Here is a 16926-nt window from a genome sequence, read left to right as displayed (position 1 = left end):
AAAAGATCAGCAGGATGATTTCAGAGAGGCCTGGAGAGACTTACAGGAACTGAAGCTAAGTGAACCGAGCAGAACCAGATCATTGTACACAGCAACAATAATATTATATGATGGATGTGGCTCTGTTCAAAGATGAGATGATTCAGGCCAATTCAAATGATCTTGTGATGAAGAGAGTCATTTATACCCAGAGAGATGTGGGAACTGAATGTGGATCACAAAATAGCATTTTCACTTCTTTTGTTGTTTACTTGAATTTTATTTTCTTTCTCATTTTTCTTCCTTTTTGATCAGATTTTTCTTGTGCAAGATAATTGCATAAATATGTATGCCTGTATTTGATTTACATATATTTTTACCATGTTTAACATATTTTGGATTATTTGCCATCTAAGGAAGGGGTTGGAGGAAATGGGGTAAAAAAAAAATTGGAACACAAGGTTATGCAAGGGTTAATGTTAAAAAATTATCCTTGCATGTTTTGAAAATTAAAAGCTTCAATTAAAAAAAAAAGTTGAAGGTATAAGGAAAGGCTTCATAAAGTGGTATTTGAGATGAGGAGTTTCAGCTTGAAGGATTAGAGAGAGCATTCTATGAGAGTACAAGCATACACTCCAGGCATGAAAGACTACTTGTACTTGTGCAAAGTCACAGAGATGGGAGGTCACATATCATGTAAGAACAGAGAAGGCCAGTTTGGTTGGACTACTAAGCACTGAGGCTGGCTAGGTTGTAAAGGGATTTGAAAACTAAGCACGAGTTTATCCTACTAGCAATAAGGAATCCTGGGAGTTGATTAAATAAGGGAGTCACATGGTCAGAATTGCATTTAAGAGAAGTAACTTAACTGCAACCTGTAGGATGGACCAGAATGGCCCAAAAAAATCTTTTTAGAGAATTAGGGACCTTCAGAAGGTTGTGCTATAGGCTAGAAATAAGGATCTCAAAGAAAGTGGAAGCTATTTGAGGAATCTCACTCAAGAATTTTAGAGGAAAACATCAAGAATTGGCAATTGACATGTAGGGTAAGAGTTGAGGATAAAGCTGAGGTTATAGAACTGGGAAATTGGATCAAGTATCAAGAATGCAAAAATTTAATTTGAAACAGAAAACCTTCATTTGGACTGAGCACTAACATAATTTTGAAAACAAGATCTTTCCCTACAGTCAAGGGATATATTATGAAATCGCATAAATCAAGGAAACCAATGTGCTGCCTCTTAACTAGTTTTGAAGGGGAGGGAAACTGTTCCTTTTACTGAAGCCATGTTCCCTTTAAGATTATCACTCTAAAACTGTGTTTCGTTTTGATCTGTGCTCTCTTTGGAATCTCAGCCCCTCCTGGGGAAAGCATATCCCCCCAGATAAGTTATAAGGATCTGAGATCCTTTGATTCAATTAGAAATCCTGGTCAAAATGCATCCCTTTGAAGTGTTAATTCCAATAGGAGCTCTAGGCTGGATATGGATAAGCATTCTAAACCTGGGAACCTTGGCTTCCTGAAGCCTCAAGACCCCTTTTTAAGGACAGTTTCTAAACTCATTCCTTGTAGAGGGCCAAAGTAGGATCATGCCAGGTCAAGGGACCTTTCCTTGGCATAGCTGCCTGCGAGGACCCTTTGCCCACTGAGAAGACATTCTCTTCTCAGTGCCAGCCTCCATTTTCCTAATAGGACTTTGCCACTATAGAAGTAAGTCTCTTAGCAAAACTGGCTTCCTGTCCAACAATAAACTTTCATTTTTGCCAATTAATAATTCGGGGTTTCAAAGAAAGAACACTGGGAAATGAATATAAACTGCTTGCATTTTTGTTTTTCTTCCTGGGTTATTTATACCTTCTGAATCCAATTCTCCCTGTGCAACAAGAGAACTGTTCGGTTCTGCACACATATATTGTATCTACGATATACTGTAACCTATTCAACATATAAAGGACTGCTTGCCATCTGGGGGAGGGGGTGGAGGGAGAGAGGGGAAAAATCAGAACAGAAGTGAATGCAAGGAATAATGCTGTAAAAAATTACCCTGGCATGGGTTCTGTCAATAAAAAAGTTATTTTTAAAAAAATAATAATTCGGGGTTTCATGAATTCTTTCATGAAGAACCTTTGCCCGATCATAAGGGGATTTTAACACCTCTCTGCCACTACACCTCAACAGTTTGACCTAAACCAAGAAGAATGACTTTGAGGCATGTCCCAAAAAAAAGACAAAAAAAGCTTTTGCTTTAAGGAATTACAGCCTTCCTAGGATAAATTTCCAGAAAACCAAATCAATTCCAAAAATCCTAAACACACATTTTAGATAGATAGTACTGATGCTGTCTGATTGGTCTACATTCCTGGGGGTCTAGAGGTTAGTGGCTATAAGAGAGTTGCTAAGACTCCCCTTTAAATTGGCCACAGATTTTAAGAGTGAAAGAATTCACTCATTCCCGAATTATTAGTTGCAAAATGAAAGTTTCTTGTTGGATAGAAATCAGTTTACCAAGAGACTGACTGCTATACTGGCAGATCTATTGGAAAATGAAGTTTTGCACTGAGAGAATTCAGTTCTCAGTGGACAGAAGGGTCTTGATAGCTGAGTGAGCTATCTGGGTCCATCTGCAAAAGACCTTCCTTGAAGGAAGCTGTTATATTGGGTCTTAGTAGGGGAACTGGGACAGTCTAAGCAGGTCAGACCCAGTGTGGGCTGGGACAGCTCAGATCTTCTATTGGAATTAACACCACTTCAAAGGGGTGCTTTTTGACCAGAATTTCTAATTGAATCAAAGGCCCTGGCATCCTGGAAAGACCTGGGGAGAATATGCCTTCCCCAGGAATGGTTAAAACTCTGAAAGGGATCACAGATCAAAAGGAAATACAGTTTCTTAAAAAGACCACAACCTGCTTCAGTACTATAGGCATAATAACTTTTCACTAAGTTTCTAATCTCTCTCCAAATGTAAGTTCCTAAAAAGCTTATTAATTTGTGGTACAAATGGATAGATTACAGGCTCAGGAGGATCTGAGTTCAAATCCAGCCTCAGACACTTAACACTTTTTATTAGTTGTGACTCCAGGCAGGTCACTTAATTGGAACTGCATAGTAGTTTGTATTTATCTTCATTACCCCACAGCATAACTGAGCACAGCACAAGGTATTGCAAATCTTAGTAAATACCTGCATTAAGACAAGACACCAGGCCAAAAATGTTTTTTATTGGGAAATCCATGTAACAAACCAGGAGGTATTCACAATGAAACCCCTGTAACTAAAATTCCTGCAACCCCATTCCCCTCTACCCAGTGCTTAAGCCACTCGGTCAGATTCCATTCCTTCTAACCCAGAACCTAAAGAGAATAAACTGAACTCTGAAAGGGGCTCAGTGAAATCAATTCACCCATGCCAAAATTTCATTTCCCCCACTATACATTTTACTGGGGTGGAACTACCTGAGAGGGGTATCCCAATAAGGAGAACCAGACTCAATTGTCAAGGGCAGAGAATAACAAAGACCTCAAGCTGTCTATATTCCTGCCCAATTTCAAAGACACAAACCAACAAATGAAGACAAAAGGAAAACAAAAGCCAATTCTCAATCCCTGAAAAGTTAACACTGGTGTTTCAGAAGTGCTGAAAGCCTGGGAGTCCCTTTCACCAGCAGCAATTTCTCTTAGGCCCATTCCCCAGGGGCATTACTGCAAAGAGCCCAAGTAAAGGGCACCAAGCCCAAAGGGGAAGAGCTAGCCTCAGTCCAGGCACCTTATCAGCAAGACAATAAAGCTAGTTGCAAGCATCCTCCAGGATGAGGATACAAGCTGCCAATAAACTCTTTCCAGAGTCAGTCAAAAGCAGAGGCAAAATTAGCCAGGGGAGGAGAGTGGGTTTCCTTTTGATTGGAAACCCATCCTCTTTCCCTACACTGATAGAAAGAAACCATTCTCCAAGCTCTTTCACTTTGCATGAGAGCAAGAGAGCTGCCCAGGGAAGCAGGAAAATGTTCCAGGCTTTCCACATCCCATCAGAGCCAGCAGAATGGAGCATTGGCTGTGGCCAGATATAGGGCAGGATAAGCCAAAGACAGTCCCATGAGTCCTGCTTTCTTCTGGGAAGAAATTCTCACTTGCCCTTTTCTCCAGGGCCCTTCACACCAGCTTCTTGGCTTCAAAGAAACTCTTGAGGTGCCTCATCTGCCAAACACCAATGGCCACGAGGATGAGGGTCTGGACAATGGACCACCACAGAACTCGTTGATTAGTGCTTTCACTGGTCTGGCGAAACCGTTCTTCCCGCCACTGTGGGGAAAGGGAAGAGGACTTCAGCTAATAGTCATATTCAAAGTACCTCCTATCTGTATCCCAGAAGACTAGGATCTTATAACTAATCTAGCACCCAGACCCAAGAGACAGAAATAAGCCAGCCATGAAAAGGATGAGTTCTCCTTTCCACTCAGTACTTAGTAACTTTCATTCAGGAGCCCCATTTCCCATCCCCTATTGATTCCCTCACCCTCTGGTAATTCTGCTCCTTCTGGATCTGTTCTACTTGCTCCACTAGCTGCCGAACTCGAAGCTGCAGCTCACTCAGCTTGTCTTTGGCAGCAATCTCTGCATAGTCATTGGCATGTTCGCCTACCTGAATGTCCAGGTGAACTCTCTGGGGATGGAAGGGGTCAGAGGAGAGAGGAGGAAACAAACATAAAAGTCAAGGTATGTGTCTCCATTCACTCAAGACAAAATATCCAACTTTGGTCCAGGGCATGCAATCTTCAACTGCCCAAAAAACTGTTCATTTCCCCAGTTACTCAATCTTTTCTGTCATGTTATCTTCATCCATATACACAATCAGATACTTGTTCTACGAGTACAGAGATTCTATAACCACATGTCAGAGCTGGAGGGAATTAGAGAAATCATCTTGTCCCAAATCTTCATTTTATAAAGGAGAAAAATGAATATTAGAATGAGAAAACGATTTTGAATTATCCGATGTCAGAATCACCTAATGTCACAGCTAAAGGTGAATTTACTTAAAAGATGAGCTATTTTACAAATATGGAATCTGAGGCCTGGAAACAATTTACTCAAGAGCAGGTTTAGAATTTAAGCCTCCTGAGTCCCAGACCTGTGTATTCTTTCCTTGATTGCCCACACTGTATCCGGGCCCTTTCCCCAAATTGGCTAATGTCCTTTCCTAACACTTACCAGCATGCCTCCGGCAAAGAGAGAAAACTTGGTAGAATTGGAGTGTAGGCAGATCTGGTGCTCCCCAGGAGTATGTGAAGTGAAAGTGAATCTGCCCTCTGAGCCATATTGCCTGGAAAGAATAACCTGTTGGGGGGAAAGGGCTTTTGTAATAACAATAACTGACAGAAACTTGGACCTAATTTCCTAATAGGCTGTAGAGTCATTCTACTCTTGGTAATCTTGCTAAGCCGCAGCTACTTATAGCCCATTTCACAGGTGAGAAAAGGAAAATCTGGAAAAAGCAGTTTGAGATTTTAGACACGAAATAGGGCAAGTGAGCAGGGGAGTCTTGGGCGGCATTCAATAGGCCAGTTTCCCAAAGGTTAGAATCATGGAATGTCTGAATTAGACCTTTCTCATTTTACAGAGAAGCAAAGTGAAGTCTAGGGAAGTGGCCTGCGCAAGCTCAAGCATCTGAGTGATCCTGGCCAGGTGAAGGATTCAGTGCAAATAGAAAGGCACAGCTCTACATTCAGAAGCGAGGTGGGGTTAGGGACACAGCTCCAGAGGAGAGTAGTGGACCAAGACAGCTGGGCAGGCCCGCCTGGAGCACTCTGAGATCCAGATCCATTCAGCAGGTTTCCAACGTGGATGTTGGGTGGGGCTTCCTCCAGCCTCGGAGCCCTCGGGACTCTCACCTTGTCATCCGGGTCTTTAACTTCCACGAACATGCCCAGGCCGGGGGTAGCAAGCTGGTACTCCTCCCGCTGCTTGTCATACAGCTGGGTCCGGTAGTTCCCTGTGGGAAGGGAAAGGGGGTTCCATTGGGGAAGTGGGGTCACCGCCCCTCCCACTCCGGCCCTAGTTTCTGCACCCTTTCCCGATCCCTGTAAGGTCATGTGACCATGCCCACTCCCGGTAACTCCTTTTTACCCTTCTTCCCCACAACCCTCGTACCTATGACCATGGTCTCGTCCGGGATCTCCTCGATGAAGCATTTCTTCTCCGTCTCCCCGATGTGGAAGTAAAGAGCAGAGCCGCGGGCCGCCAAGCCGAGCAGGAGCAATAGCGGGAACAAGAGGGTCGGCCCGCGCCGTGTTCCGCATCTTACTCCGACCCAGACCTCGGTTCTAGCCCCGAGCGAGCTCCGCTCCGCCGCCATCTTCTCCCGCCAGCCGGTCGCTTTGCCACGTCCACCCTTGCGCCACCGCGAAGCCTTGTGGGAAGGCGAGTCTCACGGCTCAGGACTACAACTCCCAAGAGGCTTGGCGCTTGGATTCACCATGCAACGCCCCCTTTAGAATTCCATTTCCGGGGCTCCTCTAAGTGTATGGAGTTTACAATCTTTGCTCCTTGAAGACAATGTTGACTATGGGGGCGGGAGGCCACGGTTGAGACTAGGTTGGGGTGGGTAGGGCGCGGCCAAAGATATTGGCTTACACGTCTGCAAGTTGGGGTCAATTCTAACAATCGCCTTAATGTCTCAGCGCCGGCATTATTGTAAAATGGGAGATAATTATCCATCACTACTGCCTCAGGGAGCTGTTTGAGATTCGGGCTTGTAACAAAAATGAAAACCAGCTGACAGGGTATCATTCCGTACCCCTCACCCACGCCAGATACAGCTATACAGCTCTCCTCCTCAATTTCACCATGGAGGAAAAAAATCTCACGGCCCTCAGGCCAGTCAGCCACATCTGGACTATTTGGGTTCAATTTTATGAACAAGTTTGGAATAGTTCTAGTGAAAGGCCACCAGGATGGTCACAGCGATCTGAACTCATGCCAACTGGGGATTAGATCAAGTAATTGGAGATGCTGAACATAGAAAAGTGAAGCTAAAGGGTTAGGATAAACCATTACAGATATTTTGAAGGATTTTATTTCATTTGGCCTCATAGGAAAATAGCCATCAGGCAGATTTCAGGTCAATTAAAAATTTTTTTAACAAATTGTCCAAAAGTGAATGAGTTGCTTCTAGTGGTCTTCAAGCTGAGGTCGGATGCTGTAGATTAGTGTGGAGGGAAATGTCGCTTTCCTATGGATTCAAGAATTTGTTTTGGGGTTGAGACTAAGTGATCTTTGAGATTCTTTCCAACTGAGAATCTAATTCTCAGGCTTTGGATGACTTGGGAGGTAAAAGCAATGTGGAAACTTGACTGTTAGTTACTATGATTAATGAAATCACATATAAGGAAAAGCATATAAAGAAAAAGATCTCAGGGACCCTGAAATTCAATGAAAGAGCAGAGGAAAATGTCAAGAATCTTGACTATTCTCTGCAGTGTGATCCTGGAAAATTTTATGATTTTCCCAACATACATGTTGGGATACAACCCCCAAACATGTTTCTTCATCTGTCAAGGGATCACACAATAATTTATTTTTGTCTGGTCTTGATTTTACACTGTTGGGAACTCCAAAGCGCTTTGTATAACTTAGTCCTGAGTCATCCGAACTTATCAGTGGTTACACAGTTATATCAGGAAAGACTCATCAGAGCCCTTTTTGACTCAACGATTGTCTTCTATCCATTTTGCTATGCTGCCTCTCATCATGAGAATGTAATGAGTTAACAGACATAAACATAATCTGTAAAATTAAAAATGCATACTATACTAGCATTTCAAGAAGTCTAAAGAAATGAGCTATGTTGAAGTTTTCTGAAATGCTAAGGGCTTGCAACTCTATTTCAAACATATTTGATTGAATATGTCAAAGGACCCATCTTCATTTCCTGCTATGAACAGTTGTCCTAGACTAACAGGTTATGGAAAAGCAGTTGCTGACCTGCATTAGAAGGAATTTTTTAGTTCTGGACCAAACAAGTGTTTCTTTTCCATATTTTCTTCTCTCCAAACTATTGATCTCATTAAACAAATTTTCCTTATCTCAAAATCTTGAGTGGCTCTCCCTTGCATACTGAGTCAAGTGCAAACACATCCTGAATGTTTACTATTCTATAGGGTTATCACATTTCAGTCAAACTGGACTATTTTGTGCCCTCAACTCACCAATATGCATTTTTCAATGTTACTGCCATCCGTTTATTAATAGTTCTACATCCTTGAAATGTAACTCATTCCACTTTTCACTGCTGGAATTTCTATCTATCTTTAATAATTCAATTCAAATATCTTTTTTTGTAGGAGGCTTGCTGTGGTCCCCTATATGGAATAACTTTCTCCTTGGCACTATTTTAAAAATCACTGAATGTATACCCAGGTGTTTGTATGCATTTTTCCTCCATGAATTCTAAGAAGGAACAGCCTAACTAAATTCTATCTCCCTCAGGTCCAAGGACAATGTTCTGTACACAATAGGTACATAATAAGCATTTGCTTAATAAAATGAGATAGTGGGGTAGCTAGGTGACACAGTGAATAGAGCACCAGGCCTGAAAGTCAGGAGGACCTGAATTTAAATCTGGTGTCTCAGTCATTTAGTATTTCCTAGCTGTGTGACTCTGGGCAAGTCACTTAACCCCAATTGTTACTGCAAAACAAACAAATAAAAAATAAAGTGAGATAGTGCTGTAATAATACCACAATTACACAAAGGAAGAAAGGCCTTTTCACCAAGCTTGTGAGTTTGGTTATTCACACTTTATTATGCAAAACTTCACAGTCCTTTGCTTTCCAGAACTACATCCTCACTCAGTGAATTGTTTCATTTCCCAAGGTATAGCCCGGACCACTTTTTCTTGGCCCTAGGCCTATGTGAGGAGGTAATTGGAAATGCCATCTCAGAACCAGGAATCCCTGCTAGCTCATAACCCTATTCTGTTACTAGGCTCTACAAGCAGAGATGAATCATCAACATTTGGGTCTCTTCTCTAAAAAACCCCTAATACACCAAACCCAAGCAGAGGACAAAGCAGGTATGAGCACTCAAAACAGCTTCCTTTCATTGTTGCTGTGCTCAGAGCTGGTTCAGGGAGGCCTTATCCATGGGCAGGAGACAGCAACTAAGGCCCAGTCACAGACCAGATAAGCCAGGCTTTTCTCCTTCCCTCTTTCTACTCCATTCTCCAGGCTGAATGGATTCCAGATCATAGTCCCCAAGTTCTTGTCATTTGCCCCAAGTTGGGCTAGAAACGAAATGTACGAAAATACTTTAAAATTATTTCTTTCAAAGAGGTTAAGAAATAAGGTTGTTGGGGTTTTTGGTACAATCCCCAAGTAGAAAAGTTCACATTACTGCCTGAACCCTTGGGGCAGGCTTCCCTTCTCCCTCACCCAATCCTCTTTCCCCACACCAAATCAGTAGAAACGCTTGTTCCTCTCCTGTCGCTTCTGAAACACCACAGCTCCCACCACAGCACATACGATGATGCCCAACAGGGCACAGAGCAGCAGCAGAAACACCTTCCAACCTGTCAGAGGGCCACTGCGGAAGTTCCCTGTGGGGTCGTCCACATTGTCTGAGGAAGCAGAGGACAGACTGAGAACAAGTCACCAAGAAGAAGCCATTCCCCAGCTCCCTCCCACATGCAATGTATCCCCTGGAAGCTGAGTCAAGCCAAATACACTGAAGGCTGGGAATGGATCCTTCAGGGAGCACAAGAGTAATAGAGTAACTTCCACTAGAGTTTCTTTTCAGTGGCTAAGTCATGGATACTAAGGCTAGATCAAATGGGAAGAGGAGAGGGGGAGAACTGGATTCTCTGTCAGTGAAGAAGCATGCCCAAAGATATGGTGATAGATCCTTTAAGAATTCATAGATTCAGAGGCTCTCTAGAGCAACATTCTCATTCTACAAAGTGGTTCACCCAAATTCACACAGGTAGTAAGTAAGCAGCATAGATAAGAATCGAACCCAGACCCTCTGACTCTAAATGTATAGTTCTTTCTTCCAACTACCTCATGAGCTTTCTCTGTCAGAATTCATGGCATCACTCCCACTCCATCACCCCAAGCATCCCTCAGTCGTCACAATACAACTTTTATTGTCCTAGCAAAGCCACAGGTTCTTAGCTAAAGACCACAAGGATCATGCTAGGATCTTCCAGGTTGGAGACATACCTTTGGGAGACTTGAGAAAGCTGACACTGGGCTCAATCTTGGTCCAGTCAATGTTATCCTCTTCTGGAGTGTGCTCCACCATCAATTGGAATAACTTCATTGAGATGATATCGTGATTGTCTATAGGACAAGAGCATACAATGAATTACTCTGAAGCTTTCCTGTAAATGTACCCACCTACCCACTTAATTGGACTGGCAGAATAAAAGTCAAAGAGGAAGCCCTACTGAGCCTTCAACTCTGGCCTATTTTGTGCCTTTTACTCAAATAATACTGCAATGCTATCACAAAGGCTTTACAAATGGTTTCCCATCCCTGAAATGCTACCTATTCAATGCTACCTATTCCCTTCTTCACCTGTTGAAATTTCTACCTATCTTTCTTTTTTTTTTTCTTGGCTGAGGCAATTGTGGTTAAGTGACTTGCCCAGGGTTACACAGCCAGGACGTGTTAAGTGTCTGAGATCACATTTGAACTCAGGTCCTCCTGACTTCAGGGCTGGTACTCTATCCACTGTGCCTCCTAGCTGCCCCCCTCTACCTATCTTTAATAAACTCAAATCAAATGTCATCTTTTGATGAAGTTCAGCAAAGTAGCCCCTGAAGCCTTTCATTCTTTCTCCCAATATAAGAATTCCAGAATTGAACCAAATTTTTCCCCCAAGATAAGCTCTGGATAATTTCACAGTTGGAACGTCATCTGGCATATGCATTACCTTCAATCTGGTCTGCAGCATCTCATACCTAGCCTCTACTCTAATAATTTCACTGACTGAGAACTCACTATCTTCCTAAAAAGCTAATTTTGTGGGGAGAGTTTTGACAGCTCTAACTAATATAAAGTCATCCTATAAACAAAGCTGACATATGCCTCCCTGTTACGTTACTTTCCTTATTAGTATTGCTTCTGATTGTTGGGATCAAGCAGAAAAAAATCTACTCCATCCATTAGACCTTCAGCTAAGCTGAATATAGTGGGAAGATCACCCACCATATTTTGTTTATTCTCTGTAAGGCAGCTCTGCCATAGTATTGGCCCAAAATGAGCTTATTTACAACTCACTGAAACCTCCCAACTTTTTCCACATGAATTACTGTTGAGAATATTCAATTGCAGAAGAACAGGACATCCCATTCCATTTTTAAACACTCTGTCAGCAAGTTTTCTTTAAATCAAGTACAAATTCATCTTTTTACAATTTCTTCCTACTGCCCTTAGTTCTATCATTTGGGGCCAGACAAAATGTAATCTAACTGAAGACAATAGGCATTCTCCCTAAAGCTTCTTAGGAAGCCATCTCTAGTTCTTTCAAGTGATTCTTGATGCCCACCAATTTTGCAAAAGATGTCCTTAAACTATAGCATCTAGAATCAACCACAATTCTCCAAATGTGATCTGACCAATTCAGAGTATAGGAGTCCTCCTATGTTCTAGATATCATGCTTACCTTGAATGAACCTAAGAAAGGAGTCAGAAAACTTAATGCCCTGTCACCCTGCTGACTCATATGGAACTGGCCTCAGCTGGCAATAGAATATCCCCAACTTTTTTCACACAAACAAATGTCTAACTTGCATTTCCTCTATTCTATCCTTAAGAAGCTAGGAATCTCCCAGCCTGGATGCTCCTGGTACGGTACTTTAAGCTAAAGAAAGTTATCCCTCCCCTCCCTACCACCACCCACAAAAGGGAACTAGACGCTAAAGTTGCCCCATGCCTCACAACAGAGTTGGTGATTCCTATTGGATCACAGGATTTTAAATTAAAAAGTACCTCAGAAATCCATTTAGTCCAATTTTTAAATACGCTTCTAGATAGAGAATATCGATAGAGAATCTTTTTTTGTATAGATGAGGAAACAGGCCCAGAAGGATAAAATGACTTGATAGGGAGTTATTCTCACAAATATCTCTCAGTCCACTCAGTCTCCAAGGTTCTTACCAGACAGGTCACCCGTGCCAGCTGAGGCCCCAAAGTAGTAGCCAGTGGGTAACTTCACCCCAGAAATGTCGATACAGTTCTTCCACTCATTCTTATCTTCTACATCTGTCATCACCTAGGGTATAGGGATGAAAGATAAGGAGAAAACTGGTGATCATCCTATCATAGTCCTCCCTAAGCTTTTTCTAATACCAGTCTGAAGCCCAAATTGCCAATGCTCACTCCTAAAGGAAATCTATGGAAGTACATTCTACTCACCGTCAGGCGACCTCGAGAGTAGCGCACAGCCAGGAAGGTATCATGATTTTGGTTGCGGAAGTCAGCTGTGCAGCCTGCCAGTTCTGTCCATCTGCCATCCTTGCTATGATCGTATGTTAGGGAGCCATTGTTCACCATCACTGATATATAAGGAAATACACGCTGGAGGCAGAGACAGAGATACCTGTCATTCCAATGCCTGAGCCACTGGTTCCCTACCCAAAAAGGAAATAAGAGTTCAGCCCAAAGTTAAGGCAATAGTATGGGACAGTGGAAAGAATACTGGATTCACAAAGGCCTGAAATATCCACTCTAACACTCAGCACCAGTATAACTATGGTCAAGTCATTTTATCCTTCTGGGCCAGATTCCTCATCTATAAAGATTCTCTATCTTTTCTATCTAGAAGTCTATTAAAAAATTGGACTAGATAGATTTCTAAGGTACTTTCTAAGTTTAAAATGCTGTAATCCAATAGGAACTATTAGGTAACAGATCTGGACTGACTTGCAGCCTGGCTCTTCCACAACATATCCTAATTCTACTCATCAGTATATCCAGGGTTATACCTCAGTAGCTTCATCATTGGGATATGTGTCCAGGAAGATGGCCAATCCATGGAAGTTGTCCTTGCTTCCAAACACGGGACCTTAAGCAGGTAGAAAAGAGGGTTCCAGGTCCATAATTTTAAAAAGATACTTTATTCCCCAAGAACAGAAGTCACTGGCAGTTTATAGGTGATTGCTTTCTTTTCTGTGCTCCCCAAGCAGCATATATTCTTCAGTTGCCAACAAATCCTTCCCCTTTCCTCCCTCCAAGAAAATAATGCTGACTCAGCATTCTGAACTGGCCTTTTCTGATGAAAATGAGTGGATTGGCTGAGCTTTGAACTTATCCTGGGATGACCACCATCCCCAGGGGTCAAAGGTAAAGGAATGACATGCTTACTGCAATACCCAGTGGGGAGGGACTGGTCATCTTAACCCCACCTGGCATAAGACGGTCCCTGGTGTACCACAGAGCAAAGCCATCTCCATGGAGGCTCTTCTTCCCAAGACCATGGACTTTGAAATGGACGTGCATCTCCCAATCCTTGAGGAAGCAGGGCTGGTGGAGAACAGAGTCTGTCAGTGCTGGCCACAATGCTACCGAGCACTGGGCTTTGTCTTATCTTCATGACCATAAAGCAAGTTCCTAAGGGATAGGGGTCAATGATTTCTGCTTTTTTAACTCTCTTACCACTACTGCAATAACTTTATTGCTCAATGAATGTAGTAATCATGATCCCAAAGACATCTTTGGAGACCATAATACCAAACCAGAAGTGGGCCTCATAGCAACTCTGCTCCTATCCCCACAAAAGATATGATATGGTCATATAGAAGGTTAGAACATGTTGTGCAAAAAGCACTGAAATTAGAATAAAAAAATCTGAATATGGCTCCCAGCTCTGCAAGTTACTAGTAATGTATCTCTAGGCCAGTCACTATCTCTGTAGTCCGTTTTCCTAGCTGTAAAATAATCAGGGAGTTATATTAGATAAGTCTACAGGTCCCTCCTAGCTCTAAATCCCTAGGTTCTCTGACTTCAGACACAACATATACATTTAGGACTTTTCCACCTATGAAACAAAGGGGTCTTTTGACCTCTAGGATTTCTTCTTATTCTAAGATCTGTGTTTCTGAGTGTGAATGCTTGTATGATACCACAAGGTCCACGCTATGTCATTTGTGTGCCAGGGAGCTCATGAGTGACAGGAGTATGGACTATCCAAAATTTGTGTTTTACAAGGTCTTAGGCTTAAAAAATCCATACTCTGGGAGGACTGCTCAGTTTATACAACTGTTAAGTAAGGCAGAGTTCATACCCATATAGAAATTTCTACTGTGGTAACATGGCTAATATGGAAATATATTTTGCAGGACTTCAAAAGTTAACTAATATCCTACTGTCTGTCTTATCAATAGGTGGGGAAGGATCTGGGAAACGGGAGAGAATTTAGGATTCAAAATGTAAAAAAAAATAAAAAGTGAAATTAAGGGGTAGGGAAAGACAATCAGTTTTGCAGTTAGAGCTATCTTCAATACTATCCTGCATTTTCTCCACTACTAGACTAAGAGCCAAGCAGATAACAGCATCATGAAGCAAGGATAGCCAGGATTTAGAATTTAAATCTCCAGAGATTATTTGAGCAATGGCTAGAAAAAGTATTGTTTCCTATTTGTTCCTGATTGTTTTACTCTGAACTTCTATTTTAAGTAAACTGTCCTTGGTGTGGGGGGAAGGGGGAGAGGTAAAGGGGCCAAGAATTAAAACTAGTACAGAGATTATTAGGTAAACTCTGGGAAGAGAGAAGGGTCATTGAGGCCTGGAAGAAGAAAGACAACTTTTCTTCGGAGGAGTAGAGACTTAAAGGACAAAGATATTTTGGGGATGGTGAATGATATGAGAGAGCATAATGAAGTCCTTGGAAGTGATCTGAAGCTTTTAGGTGTTAGTATTGGTGTTAATTGCCATTTGGTTAATATGCAAGGCAATAATCTACTACAAATTTTGAAGAGAACTTAGAGATAAAGGCAGAAGCAGCTAGATGGCTTAGTGGAGAGAGCTCTGGGCTTGGAGTCAGAAGATCTGAATTCAAATTTGGCCTCATGTGAGCCTGGGCAAGCCACTTGACCTTTAACTGCCTTTATCCACTAGAAAAGGAAATGGCAGAATACTTCAGTATCTTGCCAAGAAAACCCCATGATGTAGTAACAAACAGTTGGACAAAACTGAACAACATACCGAGGCACTGCTGTGAAAGAAAAATTAATATGCAGAGCATTCAAGCATTAGGAACAGAAAGTACAGGAAAAAGTCTGTTTTATTCTTATTTTTACCATATTCCTTGTACCTGGCATATAGTAGGTATTTAATACATCTGTCATTAGAGAAACTAGAAAGTGAGAAAAGAGGTTCTCTCACTAAGTGACATTATCTCTGTAGTAGAAAGTATGAGAAACAGAGTAGATCAAAGGGAGATGACTTTAGCCACTTAGCCTTCTGCTTTTTTGTGAGATTAAGCTGGCTGATTTGTAAAACTCCTTTAAAGTTTTGACATTCTACATTCTAAGTTTCTGTGACCACATGAAAGCTTTAAGCGCGGATGCTATTGTAAATGTTCTCCAAAGGAAACCTGACTATGAAAGGGATAAATGAAAAGAGTTGTAACTGAAGGCATGGAGAGATGGTGACAGCAGGGTACCCATGAATATATTTGAACTCAGTGGAAAAGAGACAGAAGATGAAGCAAAAGGAAAAAACTGGGCTGGTAGCCAAAGGTCCAGTAGAGGGAATCAAAGGATTAGAAAGAGTCAACTCTTCTCAGGGCCACAGCCCAATGCTCCCCTGTTTCAGTTTTCATTTTACTTTCTAGTTTCCTCAAAGCAGTGCTTATAAATATTCATTTTGAGGACTTACCCTGACAAGGAAACGTCAGAAATATGATGGCAGGGAATCAAAGCATGGTAAATATGTTACAAAAGAGATGCGTGTAAAGCCATTATCAGTAACCCATTTATTCATATATTTGGCACTCTTCCCTCAAGCAATGCCACTCTAACAGGAAGACTTCACTCATTTTCCTAGTCTTTCTTCCTAAGTCAGTCAGAGAACTCCTTTGTGAGTGACCTTTCTTGGGAGGCCCAGAAAAGAGAAAATGTAAGAGAACACTTATCCTAATCCATGGAAATTGCCAAATGTCAAAAGTAAAATCCGCTTGCTTCTCCCACCACAGCCTGGTGGTGAAATTTACCTGGTGGTTCCAGATAGAACCTTCTTTGCTGGGCTCATCGGGGGTCAGGCGGATATACTGGCTGGTAAGCATGGTGCTGCCTTGGAAATCCCAGAGGGGCATGGAGCTCGATCCAACCCCTACAGAGTTGAAAGACAGTAGTAACTTGAGATGCTAAATCTGAGGGATCCCCTAACGGGGGTGGAGAGGAGGACCCTGGTGGTCCAGGTCTCTCTCAATGGGTTAGACTGAAGATGGATTGATGGCGAAAATTTCTGAGTGAAAACTAGAGAGAAGCCGGTTAGGTCAAAACTGGCCCAAAGTTGGACAAAGTTTGGCACGGTCCATGGTAACTTTCTGAGAAACGAGAGCCCATTCCATCTCCTCCGCCCTCCCCCTCCCCTTCCTCGGGCCACGCCCCCATCCCTTCCCCCTCGCTCACCCTGGTAGGGTTTAATCAGCGAGTGCTCGCGCTTTAGGTGCTCATTGTTGCCGTTGGTGATGTCGGAAGCCGCGGGCTGGGGAGCGAGTGCGACCAATAAAAGCAGCAGCAACAGGAGAACTGGAGGAAAGGAGCTCTGGCTTTCCCCCATTCGCGAGCTACAGCATCCCCAGAGCCAGCCCCAAACTGTACCGAGCTTGGCTGCAACCCCAGCCGCCATCCTCCTCGCCTCTTACTAACTTCCGTTAGCTTTACTTCCGCCTTCCGGGAGCATTCTTCAATAACTTCCGGCAGGAAACAAAAAAAAAAAAAAAAGAAGA

At 42.5% G+C, this 16926-nt stretch overlaps 2 protein-coding genes across 2 annotated transcripts; both read right to left on the bottom strand.

Moving 5' to 3' along the window:
• Positions 1-3176: 3176 nt before the first annotated feature.
• TMED9 (transmembrane p24 trafficking protein 9) lies at positions 3177-6375 on the bottom strand. Its single transcript, XM_051979058.1, has 5 exons — positions 6124-6375; positions 5865-5965; positions 5185-5310; positions 4490-4636; positions 3177-4275 (listed from the first exon to the last, which is right to left on the bottom strand). Exons 1-5 carry the CDS (start codon positions 6326-6328, stop codon positions 4126-4128), a joined length of 729 nt encoding a protein of 242 aa, XP_051835018.1. The 5' UTR covers positions 6329-6375; the 3' UTR covers positions 3177-4125.
• A 2374-nt stretch (positions 6376-8749) lies between these two features.
• On the bottom strand, positions 8750-16926 carry LMAN2 (lectin, mannose binding 2). The gene is made up of 8 exons (XM_051979057.1): positions 16607-16926; positions 16186-16304; positions 13379-13496; positions 12959-13038; positions 12390-12551; positions 12132-12246; positions 10191-10310; positions 8750-9589 (listed from the first exon to the last, which is right to left on the bottom strand). Exons 1-8 carry the CDS (start codon positions 16824-16826, stop codon positions 9429-9431), a joined length of 1095 nt encoding a protein of 364 aa, XP_051835017.1. The 5' UTR covers positions 16827-16926; the 3' UTR covers positions 8750-9428.

The sequence above is a fragment of the Antechinus flavipes genome, chromosome 2 (genome assembly GCF_016432865.1).
Source record: "Antechinus flavipes isolate AdamAnt ecotype Samford, QLD, Australia chromosome 2, AdamAnt_v2, whole genome shotgun sequence".
NCBI classification, from domain to species: domain Eukaryota; kingdom Metazoa; phylum Chordata; class Mammalia; order Dasyuromorphia; family Dasyuridae; genus Antechinus; species Antechinus flavipes.
The sequence above is the reverse complement of the archived record's forward strand: the minus strand, read 5'-3'. Positions and strand labels throughout refer to the sequence as shown.

Excerpts from the sequence above, each read along its gene's own strand:
- TMED9 (XM_051979058.1), bottom strand. The coding sequence starts at position 6,328 with ATGGCGGCGGAGCGGAGCTCGCTCGGGGCTAGAACCGAGGTCTGGGTC. Across the intron at positions 5,311-5,864 it reads TTAAAGACCCGGATGACAAG|GTTATTCTTTCCAGGCAATA; the intron begins GTGAGAGTCCCG and ends TCCCCCCAACAG. Across the intron at positions 4,276-4,489 it reads AGGAGCAGAATTACCAGAGG|TGGCGGGAAGAACGGTTTCG; the intron begins GTGAGGGAATCA and ends CTTTCCCCACAG.
- LMAN2 (XM_051979057.1), bottom strand. The coding sequence starts at position 16,826 with ATGGCGGCTGGGGTTGCAGCCAAGCTCGGTACAGTTTGGGGCTGGCTC. Across the intron at positions 16,305-16,606 it reads GCTGATTAAACCCTACCAGG|GGGTTGGATCGAGCTCCATG; the intron begins GTGAGCGAGGGG and ends TCAACTCTGTAG. Across the intron at positions 13,039-13,378 it reads CAGGGACCGTCTTATGCCAG|GTCCCGTGTTTGGAAGCAAG; the intron begins GTGGGGTTAAGA and ends TACCTGCTTAAG.